Source organism: Polistes fuscatus, unplaced genomic scaffold (assembly GCF_010416935.1).
Source record: "Polistes fuscatus isolate 324 unplaced genomic scaffold, CU_Pfus_HIC Scaffold7, whole genome shotgun sequence".
Taxonomy (NCBI): Eukaryota; Metazoa; Arthropoda; class Insecta; order Hymenoptera; family Vespidae; genus Polistes; species Polistes fuscatus.
The window spans coordinates 5,627,094-5,647,187 of record NW_025113151.1 but is presented as its reverse complement, the minus strand read 5'-3'; the positions used below and the strand labels follow the sequence as shown (position 1 = coordinate 5,647,187).

General features: G+C 30.4%; 1 protein-coding gene across 1 annotated transcript; it reads right to left on the bottom strand.

The window, feature by feature from the left end:
• Positions 1–2,698: 2,698 nt before the first annotated feature.
• On the bottom strand, positions 2,699–18,934 carry LOC122524263. The gene is made up of 31 exons (XM_043646409.1): positions 18,440–18,934; positions 16,782–16,863; positions 16,430–16,573; positions 16,173–16,354; positions 15,828–15,982; positions 15,597–15,738; positions 15,201–15,503; positions 14,727–14,951; positions 14,450–14,656; positions 14,219–14,303; positions 13,845–14,121; positions 13,382–13,580; positions 12,347–12,587; positions 12,170–12,285; positions 11,952–12,101; positions 11,685–11,869; positions 11,415–11,434; positions 10,466–10,576; positions 10,229–10,381; positions 9,872–10,053; positions 9,626–9,783; positions 9,098–9,542; positions 8,789–9,004; positions 8,360–8,566; positions 8,018–8,102; positions 7,661–7,937; positions 6,507–6,705; positions 5,813–6,038; positions 4,336–4,451; positions 3,979–4,125; positions 2,699–3,812 (listed from the first exon to the last, which is right to left on the bottom strand). Exons 2-31 carry the CDS (start codon positions 16,849–16,851, stop codon positions 3,681–3,683), a joined length of 5,355 nt encoding a protein of 1,784 aa, XP_043502344.1. The 5' UTR covers positions 16,852–16,863; positions 18,440–18,934; the 3' UTR covers positions 2,699–3,680.
• Between the last annotated feature and the right edge of the window lie 1,160 nt (positions 18,935–20,094).

The window sequence follows — 20,094 nt, the reverse complement described above, 5'->3', positions numbered from 1 at the left end:
CCTTTCAAAGAGTTCCCTCTCTATTTATGACAAATTATATAGAATGGTATAATGATTTGCTATATTCTATTGATTTATATCGTTAAATACTTTACCAGAGGAATCTTAATTAAACCACCTTATAAACTACTTTTTACTCCTTCCAATATTGCAATTTAAATGTTTCTCAAACTATCATATGATCGGTAATTGAAGGATTTTATTTTACATTCATACTCGCGCTCATTCCAATTACATTTATATACCTGCTAATTAATGAACTCTTATATAAGTTAAAACTAAAATAAAATAAAAAATATATATAAATAGAAAATTTAAATATATATATATATATATTATCTCTTTTGTATAAATTAAATTTCTTAAAGCGGAAGTCTCGATGTTACGACTGGTTTAAATTTATTATAAAAATGAGAAAAAATTATGAGAGAAAAGCGATATAAATTATCGTGAATATTGTTTCTTTTTTTTCTTCTTGGTTGAATCGATTTAAGTAAAGTAAAGCTCGTGCTAATTTTACATCCTTCTCGGCTTTGTCATCACCTTTAACGATGATACACGGGTACTTCGGGAGCATCTTTTCTCTCTCTCGTCTCTAGAAATTCATTGTGACTTGGTCGCGACGATGCACACTGAGAACGAGGACGAGTGTACCGGTCTTAAATCTTCGAGCCTATACCGCTCGAGCTCCGACTTCTAACGGGCGAGGGACTATAAATCGTAGCTCGAACGAACGCGTCCGATGAAATAGTACCTGTTGCAACAATGTTAATGTCTTCGCTTGGAAATAATTTAACGTGGCCTAGTACGCTCTTGTAATTTCACAACTGAGTTTTTCTTTTCTTTCTTTTTAAAAAGAAAAGTTTCTTCTTAAAACAATAATAAGATGATACCTTTTAAATTACATTGTAAATAAAATTTATTAGCTGTTTTTTGGTCTTATTTTTTTTTTTACTATTTATCTAATGAAAATTTTGTTCAAGAAAATATGTAATTATGTTTGTTTATCTTTGACCGTTTTAATAATATTTTTTTATTCTACTTGATAAGAACTTGTTTATGTTTTGCACATCGAATCCTATAGAAATAAATGATTAAGTAATGTTTTTTTTTTAATTTATATAAATGGAAGATAGTAAATAATCAAGATTTCGAATAATTTTATTAATCATTTATAGGTGCGTATACGTAAAAATAAGCCAAAGCATAGTTAACAATAAGTAGCAACTACATGAGAGAATCTGATTCTTTTTTTGATCTTTTTCTCTCTCTTTCTTGAGTAAAGTAGCTTGGAGACAAGAATCACCGTAGAACGCGCATACGCACAAAGCCATACGTCATGTCCCCTCGTTTAATGGTCTTTTAATACTACCTCGAGAAAGTATGTGTTTCCCACCCACGATGTTATTCGACTGAGAAGCGCTTTGAACGTTTAACAAAATCTATGGGATCGTGTAAATTTTATTTATTGGATTAACTTTTCATTAGAACGTTAGATTGATTTTTGATTTTTTATTGTTAGAATATTTTTTTTCTTCATGCTAACACATTTATAAAATAGATATTAAAATATAATAATTAAAATAAAATATTTTTTCTATGATTTAATTATTTAGTTGCATTCCATTATATAAAAAACAAACGATAGAAAATATTTTCTTCTCCCACAAGTGTTTTATTATGAAGAATGGATACATGTTGAACGCGTTACAGGAATACGCATACATCCGCACACACAAGCACGTGTTCTAAGTCATCCTGTAAAATTTTACGATCCTTCAAGATGCGGGTAAAAGTGCGACGTTAAAGTGTAACGGAAGGTGTTACGTTCGATTTGATTATTTGTTAGAAGATGGGACAGAAGAATCAGAAAAAAAATAAAAAGAAAAAAAGAAGTAGAAATGGGAGGAAGAACACGTTTATACGTTATCGCAAAATATTTTCTACAAAATGCGAAGCACTCGATCGCAAGGAATCTCATTTCTAATAAATAAATAAATAATGAAAAAGAAAGCACGCGTGTATCGTAAGAAAACATGCGATATAATATCTTTCGAAATGTTGTTCTTTTTCTTATGTGATTTCTCTTCTTCTTCACTTTTCTTCGAGTATTTTGCATGACGTCGCATCGTTTACGGCAACGTCACGTCGTAACGACGTCAAACATTAGCAAAAATCGGTGAACTCGACTGATAAAGACGCATTGCTTGCTTTTATTTATTTTTTAAACAAGACAAGAATGACTTTTTAATTTCGCATGACGACCTAAGATCGTAAAGACAGGAATTTAACGAACCCTTCCTTCATTTTTATTTCCCACGAACGCATCGAGTTAGTTATCGCTTGTTGAAAGTGAACTGCCCTGGCTTCGTTAAATTCCCTCATTTACGACTATTACTACTCGTCGTACAATTTTCCGCTATTGAGTTCTTTCTCTATTTTTATTTTTCTCTTCGTTAATTTTCGACTTTTTCCCTTTTTCTCCCATTTTGATTTTAAAATCGACATATAAACATAACATGAAGAAATTAATGAGTTTATTTTTATACATGAAAAATCACGTATGATCCAAATCACTTATATTATTATTTTAAAGCCTTATTGAATTTATCATCTATTCTAACCGTATCTTTTAATTTGATTAAAAACAACAAAAAAATACCTTATATAAAACCAAAGCAAATCTCAGTTAACATTATTACGGTAATAATAAATATATTTTCAAGTATTAATGTAGATTTCAAATTACAGCACACCACTAATTCCATTCATTCAATATTTTTATAAGTAAAAAAGCAGTAATATTTAAAATGAAAAGAAAAAAAAAAAGAAAAAAAATATTCGCCCAAGTGTATTAACTTCGCATCAAAAATGAATAAATTATTCTAATATGAATTCATAATCATCTCAAAAGAAAAAAAAAAAAAGAAAAGTAAGAAAGATCATTTGAATTTAAGTAAATGATCTTTGAACGATCATCCTCGTTCTTTGAAGGACCACGCCGATCTTCTAATCCTTTTTTTTCCTTTTCTCGTTGTATTTTTATCTTTTTATATTCCTCTTCTTTTTTTCTATGCCAGAAAGTAGCTTCATTAAGGTCAACGTGCGCGCTCGCGCACGCACATCGTGTGTTTCGCCTGTCCATCGAACATATATTTACGAGCAAGCAATTTCGTTACACCGAGAGAGATACCCTTTGGCGGCGGCCCTTTTACGACAGAAGGTTGTTACACCTAATGCTTATTAAACCGCCGCTCACCATTATTATCACTAATTTCGTTATATTCTTTTGCGATACATGCTGGTCTATATGGATCTCAAAAGAGAAAGATTCCCCCATTAGTCGCGTGCTCCTATGCCTATTCTATAAGCTTTTAAAAGTATTTTGAATAAAAAAAACAAAAACAAGAAACAGAAAGAAAAAAAAAAAACACTCTTCTCTAATCTCGATATTATGCTAGCGTGAATAACATCGAATATTATTATAATAATAATACCTTCCATCTAACTCATTACAATCATTTCTTATTCCAAAAGTGATTTTTTTTTCTTTTTTTCTTCTCCTTCTCCGTCATTAAATCCTTCCTATCGTAAAAACCCTAATTCACACCCCGGGGTTGATTGAAAATTCTTAATCGATTTCTTTCTAATCGACGAGTTTCTTTTTTATTCAATCAAATTTAACTACTTGGCTTTTTCGTATCCTCTTCCGTTGACGTGGTTGAAGATTTCTTCCTTCTCGTAACTATTTTTGTCCCGCCACATTTTAATAGAAACTTCAATTCGCTTATCAATTCCTCCTTGAAAGAAACCTGCCAATATAATAATTTAAAATTAAAACAAATTTTTTAACTATCCTTTTGTTTTAAGACTCTTTCAGAATTATAAAAATTAAATTATTGTATTATTAAAAAAAATAGGAAAAGTATAGGAGATATTATAACAAAACCTAATGCACATTAAATGATTAAAACTTACATTTTCGGTAACAGAAACGTTTCGTATATGCCAGACAAAAGACCAAATTGTACCTATCCAGGATATAGCGAGACCACTTCCGAGAGCAATAAACACACCACTAACGTCTTCATAATTCAATGGATTGGCAATTGCAGGTGGTTTTTCCTAAAATCATGAGATATTAACGATTACAACAAATATTATAAACCATTAAGTAAACTTAAGTAACTCGAGTTTCTTTAAATAAAATCATGGAAGATAGTATAATATATCATTATCAACAGTTAGTATTAATCAAGGCACATGGAAGAAAGAGAAAATCATATGACGCCATTAACGATCGAATTATATTGAAACTGGTATCGAAGTACTCACACTACATTTATCCCCACCCCTTTTTTGCCTCCACCATTTATCTTGGAGTTCGGTTATCATGCCAGCCTCCTTCAGCTTCAGTATCGCACCGCTTAGCTGGTTCCGATAATATATATCTGCAAGGACAGCATATATTTCTTCTACCCTACTACATCGTCTTTCTTTCTTTCTTTCTTTCTTACTTTTCTTTTTATTTATTTTTTTTTTCCTTTCAACTCAAAAAGTTTTGAATCGAATGCGTACAGACTGTTCCAAACAGCTTCATTTTAAAAGTATATTTTATATATTACAGATGTGAACGTGTACAGAAGATAATGAATTTTGTTGTTCAAAGTTATAATTAATTGCGAGTTTTCATTTGGCTAATATTTTTGTCATAAAATATGTGTTACGTCCTAGGCTTTTTTCTTTTTCTTTTACCTGCTACACTCATATCAATATTTTTCTCGCCGAAGGCTCATATCATGTAACCTGATATAATTTTATTACATAAACTAAAGAAACAGATTACAAACATTTCCCACGCACGTGCGGTATTGTTCACGAGTAAGAGTTACGCATAATATTAAGTAAACATCCAAGAGATTTCGTATTTATTATCGTTCTTAGGAAATAGAACTATTCGACAAAGGAACGGATATCTGATCCATAGGCGTAGACTCATAGAAATTCGTGGACGCGAAGTCGTCTGGACTTTACCCCCAGAAAGTATATTCTTTGTTAATTCTTTAAACCAATGAACCTTGTAGGCGTCAATGTAACTATCCAATAAGGAACTAAGTTTTATATCTTGCAAACTGATTCGATGCAACGAAGTAACTGGTCTAAGAAGTGGGAGTAGGAATAAGTCTATAAAGATCAGGAAGAAAGGACAATCATCATTGTTATTCATAATTTTTTGTAACCCGGTATTTCTGTTTTAGCAAGTAAGTTCGTATTCAGTTTCAATAATAAGTCTGATTTTTGTTTTCGTTTACAAGTCTGTATTCTGTTTTAATTAATTATTCCGTATTCTGTTCTGTAAAATCAGTGAAACAATTTATAAGATTGATCGGTAATGTAAAAGAATAAATTTCAAGATAAACGAATTTGAGAGTTAGTAAAGCATTATTATTACCCGCGTCTAGAATTATTCTATTTGTGTTGATCGAAGCAGAGCCAGAGGCCTATCCCACCAGCAACAGAAAAAGGCAAGCATCTTATTTTAATTCTTAATTATCTATCTATCTCTTGTAATAGAATCCCAATAGAGATTTCATTCTTTAATTACTCTCTTCCCCTCCAATTCTCACATCCAAATCTCATCACTCGTGAAGTCACTCACAATTCTTTAGGTCATTTTCTAGTAAATGCTTAATTGCTTGACTAAAAACTGACCACACTTTTTAATACGCCACAGGACGTAACATATGCTTGAAACAGTTTATATTTATATATGCGTTATGTTAAAAATTGATAACTAACTTTAAATGTATACCTTTTTTCATAGCAATCCCATAACCCTTTTGATCCAACAAACCACCAACTTTGGTGACGTTGCAGTTCCTTTGTGTAAAATATTCTATTGACGTAGATTCCATGAAGAATGCATAATTCTCTTGCTGCACTTTTTTCAGACCGTCTTCGTTGTTATCCGTTAGAACCTCGCTTGCGTGTTCCATCATGTAGTCGTACATAAGTTTGTAGGGCTCGTAAGTAGCAGTCTCGATATGGTAGATTTCAAATTATGATTAATTGATATTTGATTTAAATACATACATGTATCACATTTGTATTTTAAGAGCCTAGATTTCTTAAGAAACTTTCCAAAATAAGTTTCAGTTTATAAAATAAATTTCTCATTATTCGATAAAACTTATTAATTAAATTTAAAAAAACAAAATTGTATAAACTGTATTCTACGAAATACGGAAAAGAACCAAATCACTCGTGTAATAATTACATAATTAATTATAAAACAATATTTTCAAGTAAATAGCATTTAAAAAAAAATTTTTTTTCTTTAATTACTGATACTTTCAGCACATGTGAATGAGATCTATAATTAAAGATAAAGAAATAAATTTTTCTCTTGAGTCTGCATTATAACGATTAATTCATAATCGATCGATCGATCATGGTATTCATATTTTTTCATTTAATACTGAAGGTAGGTAAGAAAATGTTCTTACCTTGAAAAACGAGATGGTAGACCCGTCTCTCTTCGCCCCGTATTTGATTTCGTTTTGATAGGGTAACTCGTCTGCCTTCGTAAAGGGCCATACTGTTGGACTGGTAGATAAAGCTGCTGCTAGATTGGCGGTGTAAGTTGCGTTTATTATTAGATTAAAACACCACCATGTTGTACCTAATGCTCTCGTTGAAATACCTCTAAGAAAAAAAATAAATCGAAAGGTTATTAATCGATCATACTCGAACGGATGCCTGCTGTTAGCTTACGCGAATGAAGATATCATCTCTGACACGTCCATTCTTTAAACCAAAGGTTCTCAAAGTGTGGTTCGTGACCCCAAATGGAGTAGTTGATATTTAAAAAAATTCAAAAATTTTTTGACGCGAAACGACCGAAAATTAATTCAAAACCAGTTTTGTAACGCTACACGTACAGCATGTCTGTGAGTGTATTATAGTGAAAGAGACGATAAAGTCTACCATATATTCAGGATCACAAAAATATTTGCTCGGGTAAAGTGCGCTCGCAAAGTGAAAGAATTTGAAAAGACCGTTTTAAATTACTTTCAATATTTTTGTTCGATTAGTTTTGACCAAATAAAAAATAAACAAAAAAATTAATTCTCTATATATATATGATTAATATAAATCAAACGATAAGTTAGGTTGACATTCTTAAATTTATCGTATCGATCTGTGACACTATTGAAGAATTATTAGCACTTTTAACTTGGTTCCTTTCAGAATAGCCAAAAATGGGTTAAAGAACGTTCTCTGTTTCTTTTAAACGAAAAACTTCTGTCACCTGCAGGTAACCATTAATCGAGAAGTTAAGATGTATAGTATTGTGTATATATGTGTGTAAGTATGCTAGGTAGAAAACGTTGCTGTATCTTTTATTCTCCTTTCGAGAATGATAAATGAGTTACTTTTCACGTTTATTCACAATCAGATAAATTCGAAACGATAAGAGAAAATACTTTTCTTATTCAACACCAAAACTTCTATTCGAATGATTACAATTTTTCGAATTATAATTTTACGAGACAGAATTTTCGATTTAAATTTTGCAATTTATGTTATTACTTTTAATAATTATTATTATTATCTGTAAGTATAAAATTTAATTCAACGTTTAATATTATCGACTCACCCAGGAGCGAAATCAGATGCACCATTAAGTAAAGTTGCAATAGTGAAAAATGGAGTGTCGACCATCGTGTAAGGTGTTTCTAATTCTTCTGGCTCGGTGATACAAGGATACGGATTAGTCCATTCGGCTGCACTCATTCTTCCATTGATATACAATATGAGGCTCACGATAATCCATGATCCAAAAATGTAACCCCACACTTCATAAGAGAATGGTAAAAGGAATGAAGTCCAACTTGGTGGTGCCTGTGTCGGTTGTCTGTAAAGTACACTTATGCCTAAAAATAATAATAATATAATATATTTATTAATTTTTTTATTTCAATTAATTGTTTATTAAAAATTAGATTAATATTACCTAAATTCATAAAGGGTGTTGTAAAATCTACTGCACTCTCTCGTTCAGAAGTGATCGTTAAATCTGTAATCGCAAGATCTGCTTTCTACAATAAACAAATTTTTCAATTATTTATTAATATTCGTATAATAATGTTAATGAATTATTATAGTAAGTCTCTGTACCGACTAAAAGTAAGATACTTGGAAGAACGTGCAGAGTAAGATTGCTTCCTTACCGATAGTGATTCAGATAGCAGCACTGACTATACACACTATACTGATTTATTAAAAAAATTTTTTTGTTTTTTTGAAAAAAATACAAATTATTAGTACAAAAAATCCATCTGATTATTAAACTTACACCGTCTCTAATTTTTCTAATCATCCCATTCCATTCTCCAGTAGCTTTTTGCAAAGAACCATAAACGTTATCTTCTTGTACTTCAAAGGTGTAATTAAATCCTAACAGTTTGCTCATTTCGTCTATAATGTCAACAGCGAAACCTTCGTAACGATCATTACCTGTTCTCAAATCAGGTGATTCTTTGTACATTCCATATGGATAAGTCTAAAAAAAACTCCTCATAAATAAAAAGATTTTGATTTATTACTAATACGTGGGTTAGTTGGAAAGTTTTAAATCTTGACAAAAAGTTTTCATTTTTTTTTAAATAAAAATAAATTTGATCGAGAAAAACAAAATGTTTCAATATCGGATTCAGAACTTTTCAACCCAGCCACGTATTACATAATTGCAATCCTTAAATCATTTTTTTAAAAACAATTTTACCAGAGATATCAAAACGATGAAATGTTTGTCTTGCAATACTTTAATCTCATTGGCTGGAAGGCCAGATTTTCGTACCCATTGAATACTATTCGTACTATACCAATCACCAACTTTATTTAATCCTTCTATGTTAAGACTGATGATTTCTAATTTAAAATCACTTCGGTACCCTGATGTGTCGAATTTCACTAGTCCACTTAACCCATGAATATTTTCCTAAATAAATAAATAAATAACTAAAAATTTTGTACATTTCTAAAACGTATGATATCTCTAAAAAAAAATAAAAAGCATGGAAAAAGAACTTACGGCACGAATAAAATTGCTCAAACTATTACCAAATTCCCAATTATCCGTTTCGTTGCAAGCTAATTTTTTAAAATTACCATTAACACTGTTCTCCAACAGTGCCATGCCTCTAGCAAAAATTTGCACAGCATCGAAGGCCAATGCTGATTCGAGTCTCAATTGCATAGGATCTGTTAAGTTCCAATCGAGATAAAAAGTATTAAAAATATCCAAGAGATAAGGGTCTTTTGGATTTATCATTCTCACACCCGTCACGTTTACACCTGAGTATTGATAAGGTTCCAGATCTAATGTTTGGAAGTCCAGATTTGTTACGATTATGTTATACTTTTGTAACATTAAACCAACTTGTTGGGCTTGTTCGAGAACCGTAGGTAAAGTTTCGTACGAGCAATCGATCACTATGTTGATCACTCCCGACATTTTGACGGTTCGTAAAATATCTCTGAGTTTATAATCGAAATGTTATTAATTTCTATTGAATTCAATTTAGAAAATTTTATTAATGAGCTTTGTTTTTTTTGTTACCTGTAATTTGGACCATTACCGAGATGATAAATCGTAATCTCGTAACCAACTATTTCTTGAAGTTCCAATACACGTTGCAAACGTAACAAACTTTCTGTATTGTCGTACAAAATTGCATATTCTTTCCAATTGAAATCTTTTATTAAATTGTAATAAACCTAAACGCAATAAGATTGTGATTAAATCATAAAGATTTATCGAACGTGTTAGTGAAAATTATATGGAGAGGGGGGTTTCTTTTTTTACCATTGAGAGAACTTCGGGATGAGGATATAAATTAATTGCATTTCCTCGAGTTTGTTCGGGATCCCATGTAGTGGTAATGTATGGCAAATCCATAGCATCGCACAGACTTTGAACAAAATACGATGCAGATTTGTCTTTCGGTCCGATAAAACCAGCTATGCCCTTTTCCAAAAGTTTGCACGCTATGCACAAAATTTTCATTTGGTTGATCGAATCGAAATTAAAAGAAACACATTATCTGTATAATTTGTGAATAGAAATATTTTTGTAGTGCCTAACTTTTGTTTGTAATACGAAATGGTATTTTAATAGGATAACAAAATCTAATCGGACTAGAAATATTTTTATTAGGCTTACTTTTCTCTGCGGCATCGAAGGTATCGCTGTCAATTTGTTCCGATCTTAATATTAAAGCTTTAATATCGTTTGATATTTCAGCATTTCTGTTAACATTTTCAACCGATAAATAGAACGCTTTTTCAATCATTTCATCCCCATCGAAAAGAACTCCTATAGTTATTTAAAAAATATATCGTATTTATTTTTTTTATGACATGTCATTTATTTTAGATTTTTTAAAATTTTTTTACTTACCGATTGGAACTTCTCTTGGAAATCCTTGAATGCAAGGTAATAAAAACAGGACGATACATATGAGAAGCATTTTTTTAACCATTCTGTGAACGTGATATATAAGATCATTTTCTTTTTATTTGTTTTTTATTGCCCCACCCCATATTGAAATTTTAATTCAATCATATTAGAAACAAATTTAGATTTCATTCATTTTTTATTTGATTTCTAGATTAAATATATTTGCTTTTCTTTTTTTATTATTTTGTTATTTTTTTTTTTTTTTTTAATAAACACTGCACGTTTTCACACTACATAATGCATTGGCACACGAACTTAGGTACATACGATATAATTAGAAACTTTAGCCGCACCAGCGAGGTATAACTACAGGCACAGCTCGTGACATAGTTTCGGTGATTGCAAAAATGTATCTTTGGGATTAATTTTATCTTAATTTTTAGAAAAATTTAACAAATATTATCTAATCTATATTATTTCTACGAAAACCATAATTTAGTGTTAATAAAGCATTAAATACAATAAACAATCGTTATTATTAAATATTATCAGCATATTTTCACGTTTAAATCATTTGATTAATTTCATGATATTGTTAATGAAAAATCTTTCACAAACCTTTTTTTTAAGGATAAATAAAATCCATTAATAAATGTAATCTCATTAATGCACGATACGAATTTTTAATGAATTATCGTAGAAGAGTAAAATTTATAAACGGCACTTAAAACGAATCTTCATCGACTGAGCAGCATCCGTACTATCGTATGGCTGCTGCCAAACTATTTTCTCATAGACCAACAGTTAGAGGGAGTCTTGTCTAGGTCAGGAAATAGGAAATATCGAGTGAACATGTTCATGCCAGAAAACATGATTTCGCGGTTACGAGTCTTATCAATGATATTCAAAACTTCTTAGACGCTCACACATATATATATAAATAGTATACCATACATAGATGCATCAACACTAATCGAAAGTAGAACGAAATCGTAGATTTAATTCCAAGTTGAAATTTGTACGATTGCTAATTAAAGAATTAGGTTTATCCTCATGCTATTTTCAATCTTGTCTATTTCGGGTGAGTTCAGTTAGAATTTAGACCGAGTGAATGGTCTGTTTACTCAAACAGTTGATTTAACGAATGGTAATGAATATTTCTGTCAACGTTCTAACTAATGGTAGACTGAAGATGGTATTATAATAATCAAAGATTTTTCAATTGTCATCGTCCGGTGATGTTGTGATTACAGTTGGTACGAATCCATAAGGAGGACTGCAATCTTCTGTACTATCTTTTCCACTTCTTTGCGATAAACTTTTCCTATGTCTCACTGGTTTAGTCTCGGTAGTACACTTGGCTATGAATTTCAACTCCTCTATCATTTCTTCCTTAAATGATAACTGAAAAACAAAATCAATTTGGTTTGATTAATGAAACAAAGTCGGATATTTACAAATATAATGATAGAAAATTTGTACTTACATTTTCTTTGATTGATTTCATAGCAACATCCCAAACGAGCTCAAATATCGTGTAAATCAAAGAAAATCCTATACCAACGAAAAGTACCAAGAAAACGCCACCGACGTTAGACAAATTCAATTCCTCTGCTGAACTTGGTGCACCACTTTCCTGTAAAATTCAAATATAATTTTTTAATACACATAATAAAACAATAATTACGTTTAGGTATAACTTACCTCGCATTTACCACCACCGCGTTTTTGGGTCCACCATTTTTTTTTGAGTTCGGTTACTCGACCACTTTCTTGTAATTTTAAAATCGCCGTATTTAATTGATGACGATAGAGAGAGTCTAGAAAATAAATTCAATTTTTGTAAATCTCGATAAATTCGTAATATTTGATAATAATTACTTTTCTTCATAGCAATCCCATAGCCCTTTTGATCCAACAATCCACCAACTTTGGTAACGTTGCATTCCCTTTGAATGATGTACTCGATCGAACTGGACTCCATTAAGAAAGCATAATTTTCTTTCAGGACCTTCTTCAAACCCTCGTCGTTGTCCTTGGTCAGGACATCCTCGGTACTGATCATGTAGTTGTACATGTCCTTGTACGTCTGGTAGGAGGCCTCCTTGGAATTGGCATAATTCTTTCAAAGAGCTGAATTAGAATGACCGTTTCTAAGTTTCATTTGCCTGTTACCTAACTCGAATGTAATGGCATCTTGTGACGAATTAGTAAGCGATGATTGTTTGGGCCAGAGGATTTTTAGCATTTAACAGGTAGATAGAGGCTATGTTTTCTCTTTCCTGCGGAGAATTATAATAAGCGATTGAAAAAAAATATATTTTCTGTTTGTTCGTTCTTTTTTTCGTTTTTTTTGTTTCTACGTTCGTCTAGGAAAAACATTTTCATTCGTTTATTTTGAGGTTTGGTATTACGTGATTCGTACTATGCAAAAAAAACAAATCATATTAAACTAATGATTATAAAATATATTAATTGTTGGGGGGAAAAAATATATTTTTAGAGTAGGGGTATACTACTATTTAGAAATGAAAACTAAATACCAAAATTTGTTTATATCTCACATCGGATTGACTATTAGGCGAGCAATAACTAATTCTACAAGCTTCGAAGCTTTTTGTTTATCGGGATATTATACTTTTCTAATGAATTAAACAATGGTTTGAAAAACGTGATAAATAAGCGAGGGAAGCGTGAAATCATATTTAATTTATAGCCAAAGAATCTTCGTCATCTAATGTATCGAACGTTGTCTTACTTTTATACTCGTAATATGAATTCCTCTATGGGTTGCTATAGAATAAGTGTGTAATGTTTCACTTAATCGTAGACGCAGTAGTACAATCGATTCGCTGTTTTAATTATTTCTAATTGAATATCCTAACAAACGGAAGGAGCATCGGATTAGAAACTTACCTTGAAAAATTCGAACGTAGATCCGCCAACTTTAGCACCGTATTTAATAGTTTTCTGTTTTGCTAATTCCTCGACGTTGGTAAATGGTGGTATGTTAGCAGCTATGGCCAAACAAGCTGTTAAATTAGCTGTGTAGGAGGATATTATTATCAAACAAAAGAACCACCAGCATCCTGCCATCATTCTTGTTGAAAATCCTCTAAAAAATAAAAATGAAATAGTTTTAAACGGTAACAAAAAAAGTAAGAAGAAAAATTAGATATTGTCAGTAAAATGTATTTATTTTTTTTAGCGACATTTCATTAATCCCTTCAAGGTTTCTATCACGAACGTGAATATTTAGTTTGAATCCTATTTTCTAATCAGAAAATATATCAAATAAATAAATGAAAAATGTTCTTCTTATAATCGCAAATGAAAAATTCGGCCTTGAAGAGGTTGAAAGATCGATAGATCGACTCACATAGGTGCAACGTCGGAACCTTGTTGCATTATACTTCCTATGGTAAACATAAAGGAATTCTTCAACGAGAACTGGTTCTCCAACTCCTCGGGTTCTTCGATGCAAGGATAAGGATTGTTCCATTCCGCTGGACACAATCTTCCGATCACGGAGAATAACACTGACACAAAGATAAATGCCCCTAACAGGCATATCCAAACGTCGTTAGAAAATGGCGAAAGAAACGAGAAGAAACTGGGCGGTGCTTTCGTTGGCCTTTGATACAATATACTTATACCTAAATAATGATTCATTAGAATATAAATAAGGAACATTTAATTTTATTAGTTATCAAGTACTATCTCTTGCAAAATTATTTCTCATTAAAATCGTACCTAAGTTCATGAAAGGCATCGTAAAATCCACGGCACTTTCACGGTCGGATGTTATCGTTAGATCGGTAATTGCTAAATCTGCTCGCTAGAAAAAAACAACTTTGCTAATTAGTTGAATAATTTTTTAATATTTAAATTTATTGAATTTAATTTTTAAATAAATATATTTTTTTTGTCTTTGACAGAGTTAATTTGTTTGGTTTATTAAATGAACATATTTGTAAAGCTTACCCCTTCAATAATTTTTCCCAACATGCCGGACCATTTTCCCGTTTTATTTATATATGAACCATAAACACTGTCTGTTTGAACTTCGAAAGTGTAATTGAATCCGAGTGATTTGCTAAGCTCTTCAATAATGTCGATTCCAAATCCTTCGTAACGTTCGTTGCCAGACAACATCGTAGCAGACTCCTTAACCATTCCGTACGGTTTTGTCTGTAACATTAAACGATTAGCGTTGTTTACTGAAAAATTTGATCTGTTTGATAATAAACAAAAAATTTACCAGGGATATTAATACTAAAAATGTCTTATTCTGTAGACTTAATTCAGAATCAGGTTTCGTTGAACTCATCTCTGGCATCCATTCGATTCCACTCATACGAGTGCTATTCCAAACTCCTATTTTTGTTAATCCTTCTAATTGTAGTTGAACAATATCCAATTGAAAATTACTTCGAAATCCAGCAGTATCGAACCATATTAATCCAGTCAATCCTCTCATTTCGGTCTGAAATTGAGTAGTCATTAAATTGCTATTAATCAACAATCTGATTAGTGGATCATTTGTATTGAATATCCAGGGAGTCAATAAATTAATTCAAAACATATTCTAATAATATGTACGTAGTAAATCATGCATTAATAATTTATTATAAATTTTATTAAAAAAAAATAATCATTTCAATTGAAATTAAAATATAAATAAAATAAAAAATATTATTTTAGATTTATATTCGAAGTAGACAGACCGCCGTACCACACGCATAAAATTCAATAAAGTGCTCCCATGTTCCCAGCTCATCGAACCATTGCAAGGCAGCTGTTTGACGTCGTCGTTTGTAACGCCATTTAATTGCTTTAAAGTTTGAGCGAAAAGCTGAACGGCGTCGTACATTAAAGCTGGTTCAAGTCGAAGTTTATCCGGTCCGGATACGCTCCATTCGTGTTTGTGTTTGTTGAAAATCTCCATTACCGTTGGATCTTCCGGATTGATTAAACGAAAACCAGTAAAGTTTACGCCGGAATAACGGTACGGTTCTAAATTCAATGTTTGGAGATCCTAAAAATATGCATGAGATTTATCATCGATCAAATGCATATAAAAAGATCGATGAAAAAAAAAAATTAAAAAAACAATAAATAAAAATCTTACTAATGATGTCACAACCACACTATGTTGGTCCGACATAATACCAACTTGTTGAGCCTGTTTGAGAACTTCATTTAAAATTAGAAAGGAACAATCGATCACGATGTTTTCGATTTCAGTTTCCTTGACCTCTTGAATCACGTTCCTGCACAGGATTCGACGTCACACTGTAGAATCGGTTAATGCTAATTGTCTCGAAGGCTTACGTTAAAAATAATCATTCTATAATTTTACCTGTAATTCGGACCATTTCCTAATTGAAACAAAAATATGTCAATTCCTGTATTACGAAGTTCTAAAAGTGGTTTAATTTTTAGCAAACTATCGGTATTCTCGAATAATATTATCATCTCTTGCCAATTCAGTTCTTGTATTAATACTTGATATGCCTAGAATTTTATATATGTATATATATATATATATATATATATATATGTAAATTGTTATTTGATTAATTTTTTTGATTCTTTAGTAAGCAAAATTCTATTAAGTACATGGAGATTTTTCTAAATGAACGAACATCACAAGTCGCATTAACTTATTGTTGAATATAATGGAAAGAAATAATCGAAAACGCACCAAGGACAACGTATTTGCATGTGGATAGAAATTCACTGTTTTCCCGCGTGTTTCTTGTGGGTCCCATCTAACTGTGATGTGTGGCATTTCCATCGTGTCACATATGCTCTGCACATGTTCAGCCATGGCTTTATCTTGTGGACCAAATATGCCAGCCACACCCGTACTAACCATTTTGCATACTAATCATTTGAAGAATTATATTTTTTTATTTCAAGTTATATTATTTTTGTATCATTAAAAATAATAATAATTACCTTGACTGGTAACATCGAATGCATCGTTATTTACTAGTTGAACATTAGGTTCCAAATAAATATTACTTGGATATTCTCGATTAACCGATCTTATCGATAATTCAAAAGCTCGTTGAATCAATTCATCGTCATCGAAAAAACCTCCTGTGTGAGTTTTGATAAAAAATTATAATCAAGAAAATTATATATAGAAAATCAAAATTAAAAATAATTTTTGTTAAAATTACAACAAATGACATTTCACATTTGACGATTTGATTTAGAAAATAAAAATACAATTTCATATATTATATATATTTTATATTAATTAGAATGTATATTTATAAAAAATAATTTAAAAAGTTAGGCTTACCTATGGCGACTTGTTTTGAAAAATTCAAAAGACACGTAAGGAATATCACCAAAACGTACCATAATTGCATCTTCGTATTGTTCTAAGAAAAATAACAAGACAAATAAAATGAAAATAGGTGGTTGAGAATTTGTAAAATACGTTCGAGGAGTTGAAAAGCTCAAGATTTTCTAACTTATGTGAAAACTCAAACGGAAAGAGCGCACTTAATCGTTTGACGTTAAGTAAACTAACGAAAAGGCATCAAGCAACTGCATCTTGCTCGGCACACATAAATATTTATATCTATCGAGTCCAATATTCAGTCTGCTTATTTACACGAAATTTACAACCCTAATGAAACTCTGTCTTCGAAATAAATCGATTTATCGTTCTTTTCAGTCATCTCGTTTCTTACAGACAAACAAATGACAGATTAAAAAATAACACTGCTTCTTGCTTTTAATTTCTTTTTTTTCAATTATTTTATTTCGAAATGTTGAGATCAAATTGTTATGTGAAGTTATGAGACCAAATTTTAAGCGATTGGCTGATTAATTAAACATAAACGCGGACGTTTAAATAAAAGATAAAATATTCAATTAAAAAATTAGATAAACAAAAATTGGTTAATTTATACATAATATTAGTATTTTTTTCAAATGATTCCATAAAATTATTAACAAAAATTTTAAATAAACTCACATATGTAATGGTTGTAAATTTGTATTTAAATCATACATATTTTTTTTTTAATTAAATACAAAACAAATTTGTTAATTCATAAAAAATATTTCTTTTATAAAGATTCGGTGAAATTATTAAGAAAATTTTTAAATTAATTTCACAGTTATTATCCACATAAATTTATGTTTAAATTATACTTTCTTCGAAATACTTTTTAAAAATATGAAAACGTGTTCTTCGAAACGTGCTAATTCATAGATTTTACTCGTGCGTGCTGTCACGGTGCCAAAAGCTCTCATTCTTTGGTCATTCTTTCTTTCTCCCCACCATGTTTATTTCTACGAATGCCAGAACATTACTATACTCGAATAGAACGATAAGTTTACTGTTTATGAAATAATTATTGTTCCTCTCTTGCATAGTTTTTTCCTCTTCACTGAAGTAAATAAACATGAAAGAAAATGAGTACCAACGACAACGTTTTGTTCAGCTAATAAATCGTTGTAACACTCGCAAGGATGGTAAACCTAAGGAGAAAATCTTTTAGATGCCACCACGACGACCACGATATATTTAGAAACTTAGCCGCCATCGAGAAGTTTGTCGCATAAGATTAAACTGACATAGATTTTCAAATGACACGTTGAAAAAAATTATCGCTCATTCGAAATAAATAAATTAAAAAATAAATAATTATATAAATAAATAAATAAATAAATACATCAGTCAATCTAGCAATCAATCAATCAAATAATTAAAAATTATTTATGAAAATCTCATTCATTTTTCTGTCTTAATATTTTCTTTCAAATTAGATTATTTATGAATATATACAAACTAAAAGATATTCATCAAAATATCATATTTAAATGTTAATTTATTATCACGTAATAAAAATTACTTTGTAATCGTGTTAAAATATATATGATCCTTTAATAAATCTATAAATATTTAACATTAAATAAACAAATGAATAACAAATCTACACTTACCTTTTGTGTTATAAACCAAAATGAAGTTTATGAAAGACGCTCTTTTGAGAGAAGAAGCTCGCGCGTTACAAACTTCTAAATCCGCACGGTATCTTGTCGAGAGTTTTAGTTAGCGCATGCTCAGTTAAATATTAACCCCTTCCAATGATTTTCTTCATACGTTTTGTCTCTAACAAAATGATGTCTCTTTTTTTAACGCTAGATGACGCGATTCTAATGACGTCAAACATTAGAATGTTGATTAAACAAAATTATTGAACATTTAATAAATTTCTTTTTTCTTTTTAATTAACTTCTATTTAGCAAGTCATGTTCATTCAAACGAGAATGAACAATTAATGAGAAATTTCTAGGAATTTTTAACGAGTTTAAGTCGTACGTAAATGCGTTGACAAGTATAATCAAAGTAATTTAGGGTGTGGCATAATAAATAGTAAAAAAAAACACAACACGAAGGATCGTGCATAATAGGATTGTAAAGGTGCGGGATAAACGATTTAACAAATGTTTCAATTAAACTTTTCATTAATAAAGTAATTAATTTTCTAGATCTTATAACGATCATCAATTAAATCATTAAAAATAACGAGACACAAGAAAAAAATAATAATTATAAATGAAATGAGACATATTTAAATAAATCGTGTTCATAGATTTGTTTTTTCTTTTCTTTCATTTTTTTTTCGAGAACGTCACGAATGAGAATATACAGACGAATAGTTTATTCACGTTTAATACGTTACTTCGTAGTACATAATTTGTAGTTATTGTTGTTGTTGATGATGATGATTTATTTATTTCTTTCTTTTTTTTTTTTTTTATATAAGAAGTATATAATCAATAGCTTCATGACAAAATTGTACGACGTTACGCGAACGCGATTGTAACAAGTACGGAATACAGACGATATTTACAGGTGCATATTCAGTGTAAACTTATGCATGTGTATATTAATGTGTATATGTATGTGTGTATCATGTGTCGTTTGTTTCTTAATTTCTCTCATTCTCTTTCTTTCTCTCTTTCGTTTCTTTGTCCATAAAAACGACTCGTTAACTGATTGATTGAATGATTGATTTATTTATTTTTTTATTTAATAATGAATTTTTTTTTATTTATTAATGAAAGATCTTGTAAATTTGATTAGATAAGTAAAAAGGGTGTGACATGAAGGCTTTTTTAAAAATGTCTTCCAAAGTGTTACGACGAGTCTCTATTTTTAAACCTTGACTCTCTCGCTTTTATATATCCGAGTTCAAACGATTGATCAAAAAAGAAGTATAGTGTAGTTCTCAGTTTTTCTTTTGTCATGTGTATGTTAACGCACGCGTGCAAGATTTCAAAAAAGAAAGAAAGAGCCGAGTAACAGGAAATTTATTTTCGTTCTCTTTTCTTTTTCTATCTTTATCTCTTTGTCTCTCTCTCTTTTTTTTTTTTTTTTTTAATTGAAAAATCATTATTTATTCGATAAGCTTGACGAAAAAGTTTATCGTGATATTTAATTACATGCATTTTAAATCTATCTACGAGATGATGACGGAAGACGGAAATTAATACTGCTTGGTTCGTTAAAGTTTTGTACAAACGTTTACGACAAACGCAAATTAAATGAAATTCTTTATATGAATGTGATCATTTTGTTTTATTTTTTTTTT

What these genes read in the sequence shown, in the direction of transcription:
- LOC122524263 (XM_043646409.1), bottom strand. Translation starts at nt 16,851, where the DNA reads ATGCAATTATGGTACGTTTTGGTGATATTCCTTACGTGTCTTTTGAAT. An exon ending in TGAGCAATTTTATTCGTGCC is followed by an intron (nt 9,005 to 9,097) that starts GTAAGTTCTTTT and finishes TTATTTATTTAG; the next exon opens with GAAAATATTCATGGGTTAAG. An exon ending in GGGGTGGGGATAAATGTAGT is followed by an intron (nt 4,126 to 4,335) that starts GTGAGTACTTCG and finishes TCATGATTTTAG; the next exon opens with GAAAAACCACCTGCAATTGC.